Source organism: Prionailurus viverrinus, chromosome D1 (genome assembly GCF_022837055.1).
Source record: "Prionailurus viverrinus isolate Anna chromosome D1, UM_Priviv_1.0, whole genome shotgun sequence".
Classification (NCBI taxonomy): Eukaryota; Metazoa; Chordata; class Mammalia; order Carnivora; family Felidae; genus Prionailurus; species Prionailurus viverrinus.
In genome coordinates, this window is record NC_062570.1 from 60430809 (window position 1) to 60450508 (window position 19700).

At 40.6% G+C, this 19700-nt stretch overlaps 2 protein-coding genes across 2 annotated transcripts in view; one reads left to right on the plus strand and one right to left on the minus strand.

Moving 5' to 3' along the window:
- The window catches only part of RRM1 (ribonucleotide reductase catalytic subunit M1), a 37777-nt gene extending 25823 nt beyond the window's left edge, over positions 1-11954 (plus strand). The window contains exons 13-19 of the mRNA XM_047879312.1: positions 1333-1482; positions 1686-1907; positions 3989-4065; positions 7553-7688; positions 8479-8574; positions 10121-10309; positions 11319-11954. Of these exons, the coding sequence (XP_047735268.1) occupies positions 1333-1482; positions 1686-1907; positions 3989-4065; positions 7553-7688; positions 8479-8574; positions 10121-10309; positions 11319-11507 (1059 nt within the window). The 3' untranslated portion in view covers positions 11508-11954. The remainder of the gene's footprint in view (positions 1-1332; positions 1483-1685; positions 1908-3988; positions 4066-7552; positions 7689-8478; positions 8575-10120; positions 10310-11318) is intronic.
- A 4125-nt stretch (positions 11955-16079) lies between these two features.
- On the minus strand, positions 16080-17124 carry LOC125147179 (olfactory receptor 52K1-like). The gene is given in 2 exon segments (XM_047824253.1): positions 16080-16359; positions 16361-17124. Coding segments are annotated over 2 exon segments (1044 nt in total).
- Positions 17125-19700: the final 2576 nt, after the last annotated feature.

A 19700-nucleotide genomic window follows, 5' to 3' on the forward strand; every position in this document is an offset into this window, starting at 1 on the left:
TGGATTTGCCTCTTGTGGGTATCCATATAAACAGAATCATATAATATGGTAGCCTATTGTGTCAGGCCTGTGTCACTTAGCATGTTTTCAAGGCTTATCTGTGTTGTAGTATGTATCAATATTTCATTCATTTTCATTCAGAATCCTTACAATGCCCCATGAGGTCATGCACAACTGGGGATGCCCATCTCATCTACTGTTACTTTCCCTCCTTGCTCACTGTGCTCCAGCCCTACTAATTTCCTTGCTGTTCCCAAACATATCAAGCACACTCCTTCCTCAGGACTTTTGCTGTTTACTTTACTTTGAATATTAAAATGCTCTTCCCCCCCACCCCCCAGATAGCTACATGGCTTGCTATCTAACCTTTTCAGTTTGTTCATAAGTCCTATTCTCAGTGATGTCTTCCTTGACAACCGTATTTAAGAATGGCATCCTTCTGTCCTTATTCCTAGAACTCTTTTGTCTTTTCCTCCCTTATTTTGCTCCCTAGCATTTATCAGACTCAATTACCGGATTATGTGATTTGAGTTATACTTTATAAATGGGTACTTAGGCAACTTGTATAGAATTGAGTAGATATGAAGGGCATGAGGGAGTCTAGGTGAGAGGAGTTGAGAGTTTGGGTTAGGATAGTCCTAATCAAAGCGGAAAAGAAAATATTCATTTAACATTATTTAGCATTTATTATATGCGAGATGTGGTACCAGAACTAAAAATATAAGGGTAAATAAGATATGATTCTTTCCTGGAGAAGCTTATCACCTAGTGTAGTGTAGTGGAAAATCACCTGAAGAGCTTTTTCAGAATTCACAAACTTGGATCTCCTGTTGTTAAAGGCTTATCAGAATCTCAATTAGAGTAAGGTAGGAATGTGTAATTTGGAAAAGCGTTCTATAGTGATGGAAGTGTTCTGTATCTGGTGGCTGTTGAGCTTATGATATATGATCATTGCAACTGAGAAACTGAATTTTTTATTTTATTGAAATAGCTACATGTGGCTAGTGGCTGGTATATTAGACAGCATACATCTCCTGACTGAGACGAATATACATAAAAAACTATAGCACAATGGGATGTATGTCTGGTCATAGAACCATGGAGTATGGAACACAGATTCTCTCTCCTTCTTACTTATTTCACTGGTGCATGTTATAACTCACATATGAATAGGTATTGGGATTTAGAAATGAACGATGAAGAGGGAGAAGATAAAGATAAAAATTTTATAATTTAATATCATAGAGCATTAGAGGCTTACATGTTGCTGTCATTGACATGGGGAAGAAATAAAAATTGTGTGATTCTTGACCCCTTTTCTTTGCATTCCAGGTTGCAGTCTGTAACTTGGCTTCCCTAGCCCTGAATATGTATGTCACGTCAGAACACACATATGACTTTAAGAAGTTGGCTGAAGTTACCAAAGTCATTGTCCGAAACTTGAATAAAATTATTGATATTAATTACTACCCTGTCCCAGAGGTATGAATAGATTTTTTGCTTATTGGTAATTATCGAAATCCAAGTTGGAGGGAGTGTATCACGGTCTGCCAGTCATCATTTAAATGGCTGTCAGTGGAATGGTGTGAGAAAATGGAGATAAAAAGAGATTTTTTTACATTTGGTGCAGAATGTTGCCTTTTCTATTCAGTAATGTCTCTTTCTCTAAATCTGTTGGCACAAAGGCATGCTTATCAAATAAACGCCATCGCCCCATTGGAATCGGGGTACAAGGTCTGGCAGATGCTTTTATTCTGATGAGGTATCCTTTTGAGAGTCCAGAAGCCCAGTTACTAAACAAGCAAATCTTTGAAACTATTTATTATGGAGCCTTGGAAGCCAGCTGTGACCTGGCCAAGGAGCATGGCCCATATGAAACCTATGAGGGCTCTCCAGTCAGCAAAGGAGTAAGTATATGGATGAAGTTTCTTTTTGCCTATAAGTTCCTGTAGTAGGCCTAATGGTTGCCCTCAAAAAGATATGTTTACATCTTATTGCTGGAACCTGTGAATGTTATCTTTTTGGTTTAAAAAAGTCTTTGCAGATATAATTAAGGATTTTGAAATAAGATTATCCTGGATTTTCCAGGTGGGTCCTAAATCTAGTGACAGTATCCTTATAGGAGACAGAGGGGAGGAGGAGGCAACATGACGATGGAGGCAGAGACCAGAGTAATGCATCCACAACCCAAGAATGCTGATGGTCACTAGAAGCTGCAAGAGGCAAAGAACAGAATCTGCTCTAGAGCCTCTGGAGGGAGTGTGGCCCTCCCAACTTGTTCATTTTGGGCTTCTGGATTCCCGAGCTAGGAGAGAATAAATTTTTGTTATTTTAAGCCACCAAATTTATGGTAATTTGTTATACCAGCCATAGGAAGCTAATATGATACTTTTGTTCTCTAGAGTTAAAAAGATACTCTTTTTTTTTTTTAAGATTTAATTTTTAAGTAATTGCTGCACTCAACATGGGGCTCAAATTTATAACCCCGAGATCAAGAATCGCATGCTCCACCAACTGAGCCAGCCAGACTCCCTTTATCGTAGGCAAAGTTCTTTTATTTATTTATTTATTTATTTTTTAAGATTTTTATTTTAAGAAATCTCTATACCCAATGGGGGCTCGAACTTACAAACCCGAGATCAGTAGTCCCATGCTCTATCAACTAAGCCAACCAGATGCCTCACCCCTTTGTTTATTTAAAAAAAGTTTTTTTGACATTCATGTATTTTAAAAGAGAAAGCATGAGCAGGGGAGGAACAGAGAGAGGGAGACACAGAATCCGAGGCAGACTCCAAGCTCTGAGCTGTCAGCACAGAGCTGATGTGGGGCTCAAAGTCGTGAGCCATGAGATCATGACCTCAGCCGAAGTTGGACGCTCAGTCGACTGAGCCACCCAGGCGCTCCTCCCTTTTATTTTAATGTTTTATTTAGAACTAGTCATTGGTAAAAGTGACCTAAGAAGAATGCTAACTGTATTAGTTTTCTTTTACTAAATATAGTACATTAAAACAACATATGTTATCATCGTTTCCTTGAGTCAGGGTTCCAAGCTTGCCTTAGTTTGGGTCTCACAAGGCTATAGTCAAGGTGTTGGTAGAGGCTGGAGTCTCATCTGAAGCTCAGAGTCCTCTTCTAAGCTCATTGTTGGCAGAATTAATTTTTTTTGTAGCTGTAGAACTCATGACATCTTGCTTCTTCAAAGCTAGTGAGAGAGAGTGTCTCATTTCAAGAATACCCGAGTCCAATTGCTCTTTTGAGGGCTTTTATCTGATAAGTCAGGTCTACCCAGGATAATTTCTCTTTTGTTTATCTCAAAATTAACTGATTGGTGACCTTAATTACATCTGCAGAGACTTTTCACCTTTGCCATAATTGTGTAAGTGACATCCATCATAATCCCAGGTCTTGCCCACATTCGGGAGGAGGACATTGTACATGGGCTGTGCACCAGGGGGTGAGAACCTGGGAACAATTCTGCTGTCCACACTGCCTTTATTATTGGTAGAATGATTTTCTTCAGTGTAAAATAAAATGTTATGTTATTTTTAGTCTTGATGTTCCTGCTGATTTTGGGGAAGTCTGATATGCAGTGATTTGAAAATAGATGTCTAGTAGCTAAGCAAATAGATCAAGGGGCAGATGAAAGCAATTAAGAAAGATGAAAATAGAGTAACACTTTACAAAGAGAATGCATCTCAGCAATATACTTGTGTTAATGTTAGGATTTCCTGGTTTGTAGATATGATATGGATTCTAGATATGATAAGGGGAAGAGATAAGCCTTAACCAGTTTTTTTAATATTCTTTTAATCAGTTAGACTGCATGGAAATTTGGCCAGGGGAATCTCTGGACTTTGAATTCCTCACACAGTTCCATTAGAAGACATTTGTTGGGATGTAGGGCATGGCAGTTAGTCATTCGGTTTTTGTCATGGTTTTAAATTGTTGTAGGGTGGTTTGTCATAAATTTGCATTGTTTATTCCCTAGATCCTTCAGTATGATATGTGGAATGTCATTCCCACAGACCTATGGGACTGGAAACTTCTCAAGGAAAAGATTGCAAAGTAAGTAAGGAGATGTAAGGTAGCTTTAAAGTAAGGAGGGTTTAACTCTCATTGTGGCTTTCAGAAGTTAGGTATGTTTTATTAACTTCTGAAACTTATTTTTCTCTTTTAAATGGGGCTTACATGACCTATTTACAGAACTGTTTTTGTAAAAATACTTTGTAAGATAATATATGAATAGTAACCTGCAAATTGCTTGGTACACTGAAAACATTTTAATAAATGGTAGGTATTATTATTAGCTCATCTTGTTTTAGGGGCTTAACTATCAGGATTAAGCAATTCTTTTTCTCATTAAACCTTCATATTTTCCATTGTGCTTGCTTTTTAAATGTTTTTCACTTTTATTTTTTGCTTAACCACCTTGGTGATTTGTCAAAATGGCTTTTGCTGAATTGATTGTCATAGGAATAAGGGATTTTGGAGAGGTTTTGGAGGGTAATGTGTTAAACTGTGTGAAAGAAAAACTGTGAAACTTGAGGTTTTTTAAGGCCTTTCAATCTAAGAAACATAAAAGATTTAAGGGCAGGTAGAATGTTTTGCTTAGTGAATAATAAACAAATTGTTTTCATTTTATTCATGAGTCTGTCATCTGTGGGTTAATGCATATGCAAAGTGTTTAATGTTTACAGAAGGAAGTAATAGGTTTAAAATACTCTTTTCTTTTTAATTTTTTTTTTTCAACGTTTATTTATTTGGGACAGAGAGAGACAGAGCATGAACGGGGGAGGGGCAGAGAGAGAGGGAGACACAGAATCGGAAACAGGCTCCAGGCTCCGAGCCATCAGCCCAGAGCCTGACGCGGGGCTCGAACTCACGGACCGCGAGATCGTGACCTGGCTGAAGTCGGACGCTTAACCGACTGCACCACCCAGGCGCCCCTTAAAATACTCTTTAAAAATATCTGTTCACCTTAAAATTGTTTTATTACTCAAATAATACATATTAGAAAATGTAGGAAAATATATGTGTGAAAGGGAGTAAAATGAAAAGTATCCCAGTACCACCTCCCCCAAAAACCTGTTTGTATCTTCTTGTCTCTCATCTTTCAGATTTTCTTTTTTTTTTTTTTTTTTTTTTTTTTTCAACGTTTATTTTTATTTATTTTTGGGACAGAGAGAGACAGAGCATGAACGGGGGAGGGGCAGAGAGAGAGGGAGACACAGAATCGGAAACAGGCTCCAGGCTCCGAGCCATCAGCCCAGAGCCTGACGCGGGGCTCGAACTCACGGACCGCGAGATCGTGACCTGGCTGAAGTCGGACGCTCAACCGACTGCGCCACCCAGGCACCCCATCTTTCAGATTTTCTTTTGAACATGTGTGCATGTGTACATTTACATGCAAATTCAACTTTTACAAACATGAAGCTATAGTTTATTTTTTGTGTTTTTTTTGTCAAAATGCTATAGATATTTTTCTATACACAACTTTTTAAATTTTCAAAATTAATACATGAATAATAAAATTCAAATACAGAAATAAAATGGAAAGTAAAAGCCCTTCCTTTTTTTATTTTTAAATGTTTGTTTATTTTTGAGAGAGAGCACGCAAGCAGGGGAGGGGCAGAGAGATGGGGACAGAGGATCCAAAGCAAGCTCTGTGCTGACAGCAGCAAGCCGATGTGGGGCTCGAACTCACGAATCATGAGATCATGACCTGAGCTGGAGTCAGGCCCAACCGACTGAGCCACCCAGGTGCCCCAACAGCCCTTCTTTTTATACCTCTTCTGCCAACCACTTGTTCCACAGAACAAACAAAAACCAGCTTACTCCTTTTCCCAGAGATAACCGTTGTTAATAGTGTGTATTTTTCTAGACCTTTTTCAGTACGCTTGCAGATGCATACAGTTTTGTTCCAAAGATGTGATCAAACTTGACATTCTTTTTTTTTTTTTTTTTTTTTTTTTTTTAATGTTTAATGTTTATTTATTTTTGGGAGAGAGAGGGAGAGAGACAGAGTGCAAGCAGGGGAAGGGGCAGAGAGAGAGGGAGACACAGAATCCAAAGCAGGCTCTAGGCCCTGAGGTGTCAGCACAGAGTCCGACACAGGGCTCGAACCCACAAACCGTGAGATCATGACCTGAGCCGAAGTTAGATGCTTAACTGACTGAGCCACCCATGCGTCCCTAACTTGACATATTTTAAGACCTTTAGGGATTTATTTTGGACATCCTTCTTTTTTTAGTCCATGCAGATCTGCCTAATGTTTTTAATGATTACAGACAATTCCATAGTTTGGTATGTGCCACATATATATATATATGACTCTTCAATATATTTTCCTATCTTTGGACAGGAAATCACTGTCCACTTTACTGAGTAAGTAAGACATGAGGTCTTTTGGTGGTTTGCTTGATGCCTCAAAATTACAAAGTGACAAAGTGAGATTAAGATTCCATTAGGATATGAAGCTTTAAGCTAAGTACTGTGTAAATCCAGAGGTATAGAATGTAGTAAAGACAAACTCTTTGAGAAACTTAAGACTAAATAAGGTAAGACATGTAACACAAGTAGTTAAAATGTACATAAAGGTACATGTCATAGAAAATGTTTGCAGAAGAAATATTTATATTTGGCATTAAAAAAAAATTTTTTTTAATGTTTATTTTTGGGAGACAAAGAGAGTAGGGGAGGGGCAGAGAGAGAGGGAGACACAGAATCCGAAGCAGGCTCCAGGCTCTGAGCCTGTCAGCACAGAGCCTGATGTGGGGCTCGAACCCGTGAAGCATGGGATCATGACCTGGGCCAAAGTTGGACGTTCAACCAACTGAGCCACCCAGGTGCCCTTATGTTTGGCATTTGTATTCAGCATTGTCTCCCGGCTTGGGAAGGATGTTCTAGAGGGGTCATCTCTTAGGCTAAGCTTTGAAGAACAAGCTAAGGGCAGTGTTCAGATAGTGTACTCTTTCTTAAGCACTCTGTTTGGCAGTGAATAGAGTCAAAGATGTTAACCTTCCTCTAGGAACGTTATGATTAAACAGGTAATAGAAGAAGTCAGGAATATACATAATCTGAGCATAATTTTTTCCTGTGGAGAATTTTGGTGATAGATGTCTGATTGTGACCACTTTCACATCATTATTTTTCCTTAAAGAGCTTAGCGCAGTGATCATATAGGTACTTAGAAAAGAGTGAGGGTTGAATGAATGTACCCTGATACAGGTGGGGACTCTCCAACAGTCATTTGAGTATTTCCCTGAGCAAGCTAGTGTATCAAATGCTAATAAATCGGCATAATAAGAATTGCCAGCACTAAAAATTGTGCTAATTGAGTTGAGGATTCAGGCATTTAGGAGAGGGGCAAGCTATACCATTCATACTGTGAAGTTGCATCTCTACTGGGGTTGCATGCAAAAGTCATTATATGAGTCTAATGCATGTATGGTGTCACTCACAGCATCTGCATTTACTACAATGACATAAAGTAACTGCCTTCCTGGCAGATTATAGCTTTAGGACCAGCATCTGATAATCTCCTTTTCTTTAGGTATGGTATAAGAAACAGTTTACTTATTGCCCCGATGCCTACTGCTTCAACTGCTCAGATTCTGGGAAATAATGAGTCCATCGAACCTTATACCAGCAACATCTATACTCGCAGAGTCTTGTCGGGAGAATTTCAGGTGAGATCACGACTAGACCTACAGGAGATTGTGCAAAAGCCCAATGTTGGGAGTAAATGACAACTCCTATTTAGTTTGCCCCTTTTTGCTTAGTACAGGGCACAGCTTTGATAAAGTGAGTCATCTTCATCTCCAGTGTTACTCTATTTCAGCACATAATAGACATTTAATAAATATCTGTCAAAAGAATGAATTTTTGAGGGTTACATAGGAAAGTAACTTGTTGATGTTAGAGTTCACATGATATTTAACCATCCTGTAATGATGGTTACTATTCACAAATTTTTACAAATAACTTGTTTACAAATTAGAATTTCTGGTGGGTAGGACTAGTGTTTTTTTTACGGTTGCCAGGTAATTCTAATATGCAGCTAGGGTTGAGAACCACTAATTTAGAAGATTTTTATTTGTGAATTTCCAGATCTCCTGAAATCAATTTCTCTAGGTTTGGAGTGGATGCATTTCTAATTTTTCTTAAGTATTTATTGTATCCTTTCTTAGGAAAAAAAAAAAAAAGAGTCCACAAAGATTACCCATCTTAGGCAATGCTGGCTCTTTTCACCTTTGCAAATATTACGTTTCTTGAATAACAGGTCAAGATTTTAAAGGAATACAGCTTTTGTTTGGTAGGATGGGCCTCTTAGTTTTATAAAATACAGAATTTACCAAGTAATCTAATGTTAAATGCTTCTTTAAATGATCTTATTTACTTTAAGTTCCAGGCCTGTGATCCTGTTTAGCCCTGTCATTCTTAATTATTCCTTGGCATCTTTTTTGCTTTTTCATTTAGATTGTAAATCCGCACTTACTGAAGGATCTTACCGAGCGGGGCTTGTGGAATGAAGAGATGAAAAATCAGATTATTGCATGCAATGGTTCTATCCAGGTACAGAATGAAAATGAAGTGTGCTCTTTAGTAGCTAAGTTGGACATTGGTACCTTCTCACTTATCCCAGGCAGTGGAGAGAAAGAATGGCTATTCACTGTGGTCATATAGGCTTATGTTCACCTCTGCATTGTTGTGCTAGGATTATATACATCTTCACATAGCTAGGCCTTTCCCTCTTGTTTGTGCAATAATATAAAGCAGTAGTTTGCAACTTCTCTGTACATAAGAATCAGTTGGGGAGCTTTTAAAATTCTGAAGCTTAAAAAAAATTTCGGAAGCTTAGGTTGCATAACAATTAAGTTGGAATATCTGAAAATGGGAACCAGGCATTAGTATTTTTTAAAGACCATCTGGGTCATTCCAAAATGCATCAAAGTTTGGGGACCACTGATAAAGTGTGAAATTAGAGAGTCAGACCTAATTTAAAAGTATGGTGGAGATTGAGGACTCAGAGTCCAAAAAACAGCTGCAAATAGTATTTAACAATAAAATATTTGCAGCCGAGAATCAAGAAGCATTTATTTAAAAAAAAATTTTTTTTAATGTTTATTTATTTTTGAGAGAGAGAGAGAGACACCACGAGCCAGGGAGGGGCAGAGAGAGAGAGGGAGATACAGAATCTGAAACAGGCTCCAGGCTCTGAGCTGTCAGCATAGAGCCCGATGTGGGGCACAAACTCTGAACGGCGAGATCGTGACCTGAGCCAAAGTCGGACATTCAAATGACTGAGCCACCCAGGTGCCCAAGAAGCATTTATTTGTAGATGGAGGCCTCTGTCTAAACATTTGTCTCCTTGGTAACACGGATAAAGATTTCTGTAACAGTTCTATTTTTGCTGGAAGAAATGGTAACACTATTAGCTAGTCTATGTTTTGATGCAGATTAACCCTATACCTAAGAAAATGTTCTGTTGACTCCAAAAGGGGTTTGTTTCATTGCTTCCCTTGATCATGTACCTGTGAGTTACAGCCCTGATTATTTGTGTTTTCTGTAAAGCTCAAGGGTCATTTATTGCTGCTTGGTTCCTTCCTTTTTTAAGTGCCTCTAGAACAATGAATATTTTGGCTGTAATCCAAATAGAAATGGATCTTTAATCATTACCACCAGCCATATATTTTGTTGGTTAAATGGAGTTTTGTTGGACATTCTAATCCAGAGGTAAGCAGTCTTGGGAAACTTGATAAGGGCTCATATTGTATGATACTGAATGGTATGGGTCAGATCTGGCAGGAAATAGAACTGAGGCCAGACCCTGGTATCATTAATTATGTTAATTAAAGGGACGCCTGGGTGGCTCAGTCAGTTGAGACTCTGACTTTGGCTTAGATTATGATCTCATGGTTCATGAATTCAAGCCCTGCGTCAGGCTCGCTGCTGTCAGTGCGGAGCCTGCTTCGGATCCTCTTCCCACATCTCTCTCTGTTCCTACCCTACTTTCTCTCTCTCTCTCTCTCTCAAAAATAAATAAACATTAAAAAAATTATGTTAATTATGCTTATTTCTTCAGCCAGAGTGCAATAAACATTTGTTTTTCCTTCTTCAGAACATACCAGAAATTCCTGATGACCTGAAGCAACTTTATAAGACTGTGTGGGAGATTTCACAGAAAACCGTTCTTAAGATGGCAGCTGAAAGAGGTGCTTTCATTGATCAAAGCCAGTCTTTGAACATCCACATTGCTGAGCCTAACTATGGCAAACTCACTAGTATGCACTTCTACGGCTGGAAGCAGGTTGGTGGAGGAAATCATGGACTTGTTGCCAGCTTGGGATATTTTGGAATTGGAGCAGTTTTACCTTTTAGGTGCCTATTTAAATATTGCCACCTAGTTCTTTCATTTCAAATCCATATGTTAAAACCAAACCATGGTTTTTGTGCCAGATTAAGCTCTCACTTTGGATTTTCTTGTTTCTTTTAGGATTATTTCATTATTAGTTTTGAAACCTTGGAGTTACCTATGACCCTCCCTTTATTCTCCATACAATTACTCACCAAGTTGTGGTGGTTGTACCTTTGTACTGTTTCTTGAATATCTTTCTTCCTGTTCCACTACCATTATTCTTAACTTGTTAACTGATCTCTTTGCTTCTAGTAACTGCATTATCTTGTGCACTGCTACCATTTCTAAAATAAAACTTTACACATGTCAACCCACTCACTGTTCAAAAACATCCATTGTTTCTCCACTTTTGTACAATCTAAAAGCCAAATTACTTAGCTTGTCATTGGCAACTGTAAAGTCCTGTGATTCTGGATTCTATCCTTATTAACTGGCAATCGCCTGGGTATTTATATAGAATTAAATTTTTTTCTTTTTAATTTAAGAGACATTTATTGAATACATACTATGTGCTAAGACTGGGGATACCAAATAGAAGATGATGGTACTTATCCTTGAAGTAGTCATCATCTGTTCTTTACAGAGACACAGTCTAGCTCTCTAAATAATTATAAGGCAGACATTGTTTTAGGCAAACATGGAAGTCATACACATAAAAACAAAAGACTATAGAACAAAAATGTTTGACATTTCCAAAAAGATAAGCTTTTTTAGGGGTAAAATGAACACAATGTGCTGACTGTTTGTCTTTAAGCATTTTTGAGAAGGCTTCCTACAGGAGATGGAATTTCAGGTTTAGAAAACAATCTGATGTGGTTTATGGAAATGTATTTTAAACATTGGTTTCGAATGTCTAGTGTTCTTACAATTTCTAATTGTTGTATTTGCTTCCTTTGTGTAGGGTTTGAAGACTGGAATGTATTACTTAAGGACACGACCAGCAGCGAATCCAATCCAGTTCACTCTAAATAAGGAGAAGCTGAAAGATAAGGAGAAGGCCACAAAAGAAGAAGAAGAGAAGGAGAGGAACACAGCAGCCATGGTGTGCTCTTTGGAGAATAGAGAAGAGTGTCTGATGTGTGGGTCCTGAGGAAAGGCTTGGAAGAGACCAGCACTTCCTCACAGCCAAACTACTTCTTGAGCATAGATAGGCACAGTAGGTTTGCTTGAAGTGCTAAGGTTTTGCTGGACCTTATTGCAGCAAAAGGAGCAATTGATTTAAAGTACTGTTTCTATATAATAGTGTGAAAGTACTGATATTTTAAATCAATATATTGGGAATCAAAGTAGAAGTTTTAGGAATGCAAAAGAGGTCATCTTGCAAATAGGAAGTAACTGAATAGGGTTTCATTGCCCACTTGGCACCCCTTTTTTGGTGACCTCAATTTTCATAAGAAGACTTAGTTTTACTGCTTTGACTGGTGGGTCCATAGAAGCAAAACTGAGTCATAACCTGTGAGAAGTGTTGGCAGGACCTTTATCTGGATAAGGTCCTATTGGTCATTCTGAAATAAACTTTCAAAGCGATTATGTGAGACCAAATTTGTCATTTATTTTCATAAAAAGGTCAAATTTGAAAAAATATTTTCTGTTCTTTGAGAGTTCAGGGAGGAAATTTTAAGAAAAATTACTCAGATGCCTTCTACAATTCTGATCTTAACATATGCCTATTTCTTCTTTCTATTGTAAAATATATTAGCATAAGTGTTACCATTTTACCCACTTTAAAGCATACAATTTAGTGGCATAAAGTACAGATACAGTGTACAACCATCATCACTATCTTATTTCTAGAAATTTGTCATCATCCCAAACAGAAACTCTAAAACAATAACTCCTCATTTCCTTCACCTCTCAATCCCTGGTAACCTCTATTCTACTTTCTGTCTTTGAATTTGCTTATTCTAGGTACCTCATATAAATGGAATACTATAGTATGTGACCTTTTGTGTCTGGCTTATTTCACTTAGCCTGTTTTCAGGGTTCATCCATGTAGCATATAGCAGACTTTAATTCCTCTTAAAGCCTGAGTAATATTCCATTGTATGTATATATCACATTTTGTCTTTCCATTCATATGTGAATAGACATTGATGTTATTTCCACCATTTTGGCTATTGTGAATAATGCTGCTCTGAACATTGATCACCAGTATCTGAATTCCTGTTTTCAGTTTTTTTGGGTATATACCTAGGAGTGGAATTGTGGGGAATACATCATAATTCAATGTTTAATTTGAAGGAACTTGAGGAACTGCCAAACTTTTCTGTAGGCTCAAGCTGCACCATTTTACATTCCTACCAGTAATGCATGAGAGTTCCAATTATTCCACATCTTTGCTGACATTTGCTAATTTTTTGTATTTTTCATGCTAGCTATCCTAATGGCTTTTGACAGTTTGATTACAATGTACCTTGGTGTGGATCTCTGAGTTTATCTTTCTTGATGTTTGTTGACCTGCTTGGATCAGTAGATTTACATTTTTCATTAAATTTGGGAAGTTTTCAGCCATTTTTCTTCAGATAATCTTTTTGCCCCTTTCTCTCTTTTCCTTCTGGGACTCCTGTAATGTGTCGCTCGTTCCACTGCTTATGTCCCCCAGGTCCCTTAGGGGTCATTCACTTTTCTTAATATTTTTTCTGTTCCTTAGGCTCAATAATTTAACTGTCATATCATCAAGGTCACTGATTCTTCTTCACACTCAACATCTGTTTGAGCCCCCTTGGTGAATTTTTCATCTTAGTTATTCTTTTCAGCTCTAAAATTTGTTTGTTTCCTTTGAACGATTTCTGTCTCCATGTCGATATTCTGATTTTAATGCATTGTTTTTCTGATTTCCTTTATTCATGTTTTCCTTTAGCTCTTCAAGCATTTTTAAGACAGTTGTTTTAATATCTTTGTCTAGTAAGTCTGGTGACTGGGCTTCCTCAGGGATGGTTTCTGTCAGTTTTTCTTGTTCCTTTGAATGAGCTATGTTTTCCTATTTCATTGTAATGCCTGTAATTTTTTGGTTGTTGTTGAAATATTGTTTGGTACTTTTCCAGACTACTTTTGCAGAGACTATTCCCTAGTGTGTGTAATCACTGAAATCTCTGTTCAGTTAATGTTTTGACAGATATCCTTGAATTTCAGGAGCTCTCTATGTAGACTGGCTCTGTGCTAGGGCACTTTCTCCACATATGGGTAGGCTTTTTTCTGAGCCTAGGCATCTGTGATTGTTAATTTTATGTGTCAACTGGCTAGGCCATGGTACGCAGATACTTGGTCAAACACTAGCCTAGATAGCTGTGAAGATATTTTTTTTAGATGACATTAACATTTAAATCAGTAGACTTTGAGTAAATCAGATTACCCTCCATAATGTGGGTTCCTCATCCAATCAGTTGAAGGCCTTAAGAGAAGAAAGATTGAGGTCCCCTAAGAAAGAAAGACTTTTTTCTTCAGATTGCTTTCGGACTTGAGCTACAATGTCACTTCTTTTCTGGGTCTCCAGTGTGCCAGCCTGCTCTGCCAATTTTAGATTTGCTAGTTCCACAATTGTGTGAGACAGTTACTTAAAATCTCTCTCTCCTTTCTCTCCCTCCCTCTCTCTCATGCTCCCCCCTCCCATTTTCTCATTAGTTTTATTTCTCTTTATAGAGAATGAGAACCCTGACTGATACAGATTTTGGTACCAAAAGTGGTTCTAGAGGAGTAGAATCTTAAGGATGAATCTTCTGAATTGGTTCTGGAGTTTCTGGAATTGATTCTCTAATCTGATTAGATTTAAAGGCACTAATGACTATTTCCAGTGGTAAAGGAAGTATTGATAGTTTATGGTGTGATGTGGTAATAGAGACACTCAAAATACCATCATTGGATGCTCCTAATCAAATACTTACAAGAGGCAAGGTTCTGGGTGATTGTGTGTATGTTCCACCTCCAGGGTGTATCAACTCTCCAGCCCTTTGTCATAATTTAGTTCATCTTGACTACCTTTTCCACACTGCTCCAATACATTGATGACGTGCTGATTAGACCTACTGAGCAAGAAGTAACAACTACTCTAGGCTTATCGGTAAGACATTTGTGTGTCAGAGGGTGGGAAATAATCTGACAAAAATTTGGGGGCCTTCTACCTCTGAGGGTATGGTCAAATGGTATGAGGCATATTGAGATATTCCTTCTATGGTGAAAGATAAATTGTTGCATCTGGCTCTTCCCACAAGCAAAAGACTGGCACAAGGCCTAGTGGGCCTCTTTGGATGCTGGCGTCAGCATGGCAGTGTATTCCTCATTTAGGTATGCTACTCTGGTCTGTTTACCAAATGACCTGAAAAGCTACTGGTTTTGAGCAGGGCTTGGAACAAGAGAAGGCTCTACAATAGGCCTAGTCCCGCCCTGCAGCTGCTCTGCCACTTGGGCCATGTGAAGTGGCGGTGGCAGATAGGGTTGCTATTTGGAGCCTCTAGCAGGCTCTTTGGATTTTGGAGCAGAGCCCTGCCATCCTCTGTCAATAAGTATTCACCTTTTGAGAAACATCTTTTGGCTTGCTACTCAGCCTTAGAAGAGACTGAATGCTTAACCATGGGCCACTAAACTACTGTGTGACCTGAGCTTCCCGTCAGGAACTGGGTGCTGTCTGACCCACCAAGCCATAAAGCTGCACCTGCACAGCAGCATTCCGTCATCAAATGGTGTATACATTGAAGTGGTATAGACAGGATTTGGCTCGAGAGGCCCTGAAAGTACAAGTAAGTTATTGAAGAAGTGGCCCAAATGCCCATGATCCTCACTCTTGCCTGCACATTTGGGGAGGTCCCTATGATCAGTTAACAGAAGAGAAAACTCAGGCCTAGTTTACACATGGTTCTGCATAATACGCAGGCACCACAGCTCCTTTCTGGGACAGCCCTGAAGGACGCTCCATCTTGTTGAAAGAGTTGTGGAAGACTTTTAAGCAGGGAATACTTTTAGATAGCTCACTCTGGCTACCATGGGAAGAGTGACCTAACCTATGGGTTTGGGTCAGACTCAAGTACCATATCAGGGTCTAGTTTGGTCTTTGGAACAGACTGGTTACTGGGCGAAGAGTTGGTCTGGGTGTCTTTCAGACTTGATGCCCCCGGGGGGGCAGGACCTGATCTGTTTATGTGGGCTAGACTGGATATTTGGAGTAGACCTGACCTGTGTGCCTATGTCAGATTGGGATATCCAGCCTGGGGGCTCACCTGTGTTTGGGACTGTTAGACTCTATAACCCAACCTGTGTGCTTGGGTTAGACTAGAGAGTGCAAGGCTGACCTGTATATTTGGTCAGACTGGGCTTCATGTCAAGTCTTAGGCTGTATTTGGGAGAGACTGGGCCCCAGGGAAGGGCCTAGCCTATTTGTTTCGGACAGGATGTTCAGAGTGGGTTGTGGTCTGTATGACGCTCTGTACAGCTTCCAGGGGGGCTCTATACATCCAAATATTAACTGGGGTTTTCTCAGGAGTCAGGGGGAAGAGGACAAAGAAACTAAACAGAAAGATAAATAGGGAAAAGCAATTTTATTATTGGAATGGAAATAGAAAAAGAATTTAAAAAGTGGTAGTTGGCTAACAACGGGCCTTCCCTTGAGCCCATAATCTCACGATTTCAGCCTGTCCTTCAGTGATGCCTGCTTATTTCTTATTCCCAGAAGTCACAAGCCCAACTTCCCAAGTTGATAAAGTCCTTTCACTCTGGCAGTTGCCCCTCCACTCTCATATTCTGCAGTCTCTGGCTTCTCCCCAACCTCCTGGGCTGATTTATTGCCATAGAGCATCTTTTCCACATGTTGCCGGGTCTCCCTGGTCTGTACTCCATAAATGATAGGATTCAAGGATCCTGGGAGTAGCAAGTAGACGGCACTGAGCAGGTTCTGGACATCTGGAGACACAGTCTTGGCTACTCGGAAGACAATGGAGGTGGAGAGACCAGAGGGTAGATAGGATGACCAGTAAGTGGGAGCCACATGTGTGCAAGGCCTTGGCTCGGGCTCTCCCAGAAGAGATCCAGAAGGCAGCATAGATGATTCGTGTATAGGAGGTCCCTAGCAGGGCTAGATCCAAGGTCACAGTGACCAACCGCATGGTCAGTCCCAACCCATTGTTGAAAGTCAAGTCTCCACAAGCTATGCTCAGCAGTGCAATGTACTCACAGGCAAAGTGTCGAATCACCATTGTCTGGCAGAATCGACCTCGTGACGTTAGCACCACCAAAGGCACTGCCACTTCCAGGCTCCGTGTCAGAGCAAGAATGGCCAGCACTCCCAGCAGGCGGGAGGTTATCAGGTCAGTATAGTGGAGTGGGTGACAGATGGCCACGTAGCGGTCTAGGGCCATGGCCAGCAGGATATTGTAGTCCAGGAGAGTAAAGTAGATAAAGAACATCTGGTCCAGGCAGCCATGCAGTGACATGGGGTTAGCATAATGCACAAAGCCCTCCAGCATTTTGGGCATCACGGCTGTGGCAGCACAAATGTTGACAGCCAGGAGCAGGGCGATGAGCATGTACATTGGCTGATGCAAACTCCGTTGGGCCACCACTGTGTGGATGACCAGGATGTTTGCAGAGATGATCGTCACATAAAGGAAGGTAAGAGGCAGGACCAGGAGGGGCTGCCACTCTCGCAATCCAGGGAAGCCCACCAGGAAGAAGTTGGTGTAGGAGATGTTGAAGGCACTGGTATCTCCATCCTCACCCATCAGCTTTGGCCTTGGGTTGGCCCCAGGAGTGGTGATCAGAGACTGTTAGAACAAAATGGTCAATGGAAGAAAGCCAGTTTCTATTTTAGGGCCTGAGGGGTTTGTGATGAAGGTCCACCTCTTCATGTACATATGTCTACTCCTTTGGGGCACAGATGGGTGCTATGCCAGGTGTTATGGAAGCTACGGAGGTGAACAAGGCATCCCTTGTCCTCAGGGAGCTCTTGGCCTGTGTGTGTGAAATGTAAACTTACAAGATCCTTGTTTATCTGTGATGTTCCAGGTATTTGATTGCTGAATAAAAGATTAGGAGGAAAAGTAGATGTGGTACATGAGGGAAAATAAAAGGTAATGGGGGGCACCTGGGTGGCTCAATCAGTTAAATGTCCGACTTTGGCCCAGGTCCATGGGTTTGAGCCCTGTGTCAGCTCTCAGGGCACAGCCTGGAGCCTGCTTCTGATTCTGTGCCTCCCTCTCTCTGCCCCTCCCCTGCTCACACTCTGTCTCTCTCAAACATAAACATTAAAAATAAAAATAAAAAATTTATGGGCCAGAGGTAAAACTAGAAAGCATGAAGAAAACGTTTGAAAGGAGGAAATATGAGGAATTTGTGGTCCAAGAAGTGTGGAAGAACCAGGTGGGGTTTATCAGGAATGATGGCCTCACTTTTGTGCCTGGGGTGCACTGTGGCAAGGCCAGGGGAAAGTTGCTGGACCTCAAACAACAGGTCACAGGGACTCTTGCCTTCCTAAGCCTCTATAGACTGACTCTGAGGCCTCCTGCCTGGCCTTGTCCTCAGTGTCATGGATGATGATTTTGCTTTCCTCTCAATGTAAGCTCCCGGAAAGCCAGCAAACAGCATTCTTCCCGGGTGCTGCTGGAGCTGCAAGTGCTGATTTCCCCCCAACTCTCCCCCCCCACCAAGCCCAGGCATCGAGGACGTACTTGAGCACTGCTTGTTGAGCAGGCCAAGGAGGAATAGGAAGAAGATGGGAGGAGGCTGAACATTTAGTTGGGCTCTGAGAGCAGTAATTTCAAAGTGTTGACCAGATTTTTGTGTAATTAAGGGAGCAGATAGGAAAAGATCCAGAGTCCTAGGGTTTGAACAACACAGATTACATGAAAATAGCTAACACCTATTGGACATTTACCATATGGCAGGCAGTGTTTTCAATGCTTTCATGGATTCACTTTTTAAAATCTTCTTAATTGTGCCAGTGAAGGAAGTAAGGCACAGAGAGGTTAAGTCTAGTTCCAGGTCACGCAGCTAGTAAATGGCAGAGCAGAATTTGAACCCAGACAGTCAGACCCTAAAATGCATGCTCTTAACTTTAGGATGACCAACTGTTCCCTTCCCGGCTTGCCTGAGACTTCCCTGGAGTTTGCACTGAACATCTGGTGTTCCAGGAAACCTTTGGGGCAGATCACTTCACTCTTACTACTAACTACATAGAAGATTGGAGAAGCCTTATATATTGTGGAGCAGCTAGGAAATGGTCTTCCTTCTTATCAGTGAATTGTCTCTGAAAACCACGTTTATGTTGGTGTTCCTATAACCACCTTCTGAATACTTAGAAGAATAAAGAGGCACAGCTGTAAATTCACAGGGAGACTTCCAAAGGAAGTGGCTTTGGATTTCCAATGCCCACCATGGAATGTCTTTTTGAAAAATCTTAGAGCATTATTTTATACAGAATAATCCAGACTTTGGGAAATGTGCCATTAGTGGGGTTGGGCAAGGGCCAGATGACATTGTGGGAGCGGGTAGAAGTCCTTAGAGTGGGGGACTTTCATAGCTGGAGGGTGGGATTGAGAAGCTGAGAGTGAGGTGAGCGGTGGTCCATGATAGGACAGAGGGGCAAGAAAGAAATGCAAGCTGGAGGAGCACTGGCCAAGAAGGTGGTTAAGGACCAAGCTTCTTGCCAAATGCCAGAGTGTGTTCATTGTTAAGGGGCTTAACAAGCTGTCACGTGAACTGTAGTTTGCCCTCCTATTTTGTATTTTAGGATCACTCAGGTAAGTTCCTCAAGGGGCTCTTAGACCCTAAAGCAGTCAAGAAAGGAAATGGCAGAATAACAACCCCCTCGAGGAGAGGCAGAAGGGATGAAAAATACCGTGAGGGATGAGCAGATCAGTTAACTCACTGATGAAAGTCTTGAGAGAGATGAAGAGGTGTTGCCAGAGTCACATCAGTCAGACTTAGGAACCAACTGGAAGTGGGGAAAGACAGAGGAATGGATAGTAATTTCAGGGTTTTTGTTGTTAGCCAGGATGACTGCACTGGTGCTCCTAAAAGCTGAGCAAGGAAGAGCAGGGTTGGGGTTCTAGGAGGCCCAATTAATTAATTGAACTTGGTTGTGGGGAGGACTCCCAGATGAAGAGGTCCCCAGTCAACAACCTGAAGTCAGATGGAGAGCTCAGATGAAAAATTAAGGCTGGAGGTGACTATGTGAGGATTAGAAATTTATAGAGGGCACGAGACAGAGTCTTAAGGAGCAGATGGCAATGAAGGAGACCGAGGAAAAGAGGGGAGGGAGGGAGTGTGACAGCCAGGAGCAAATGGAGTTCTGGAAACC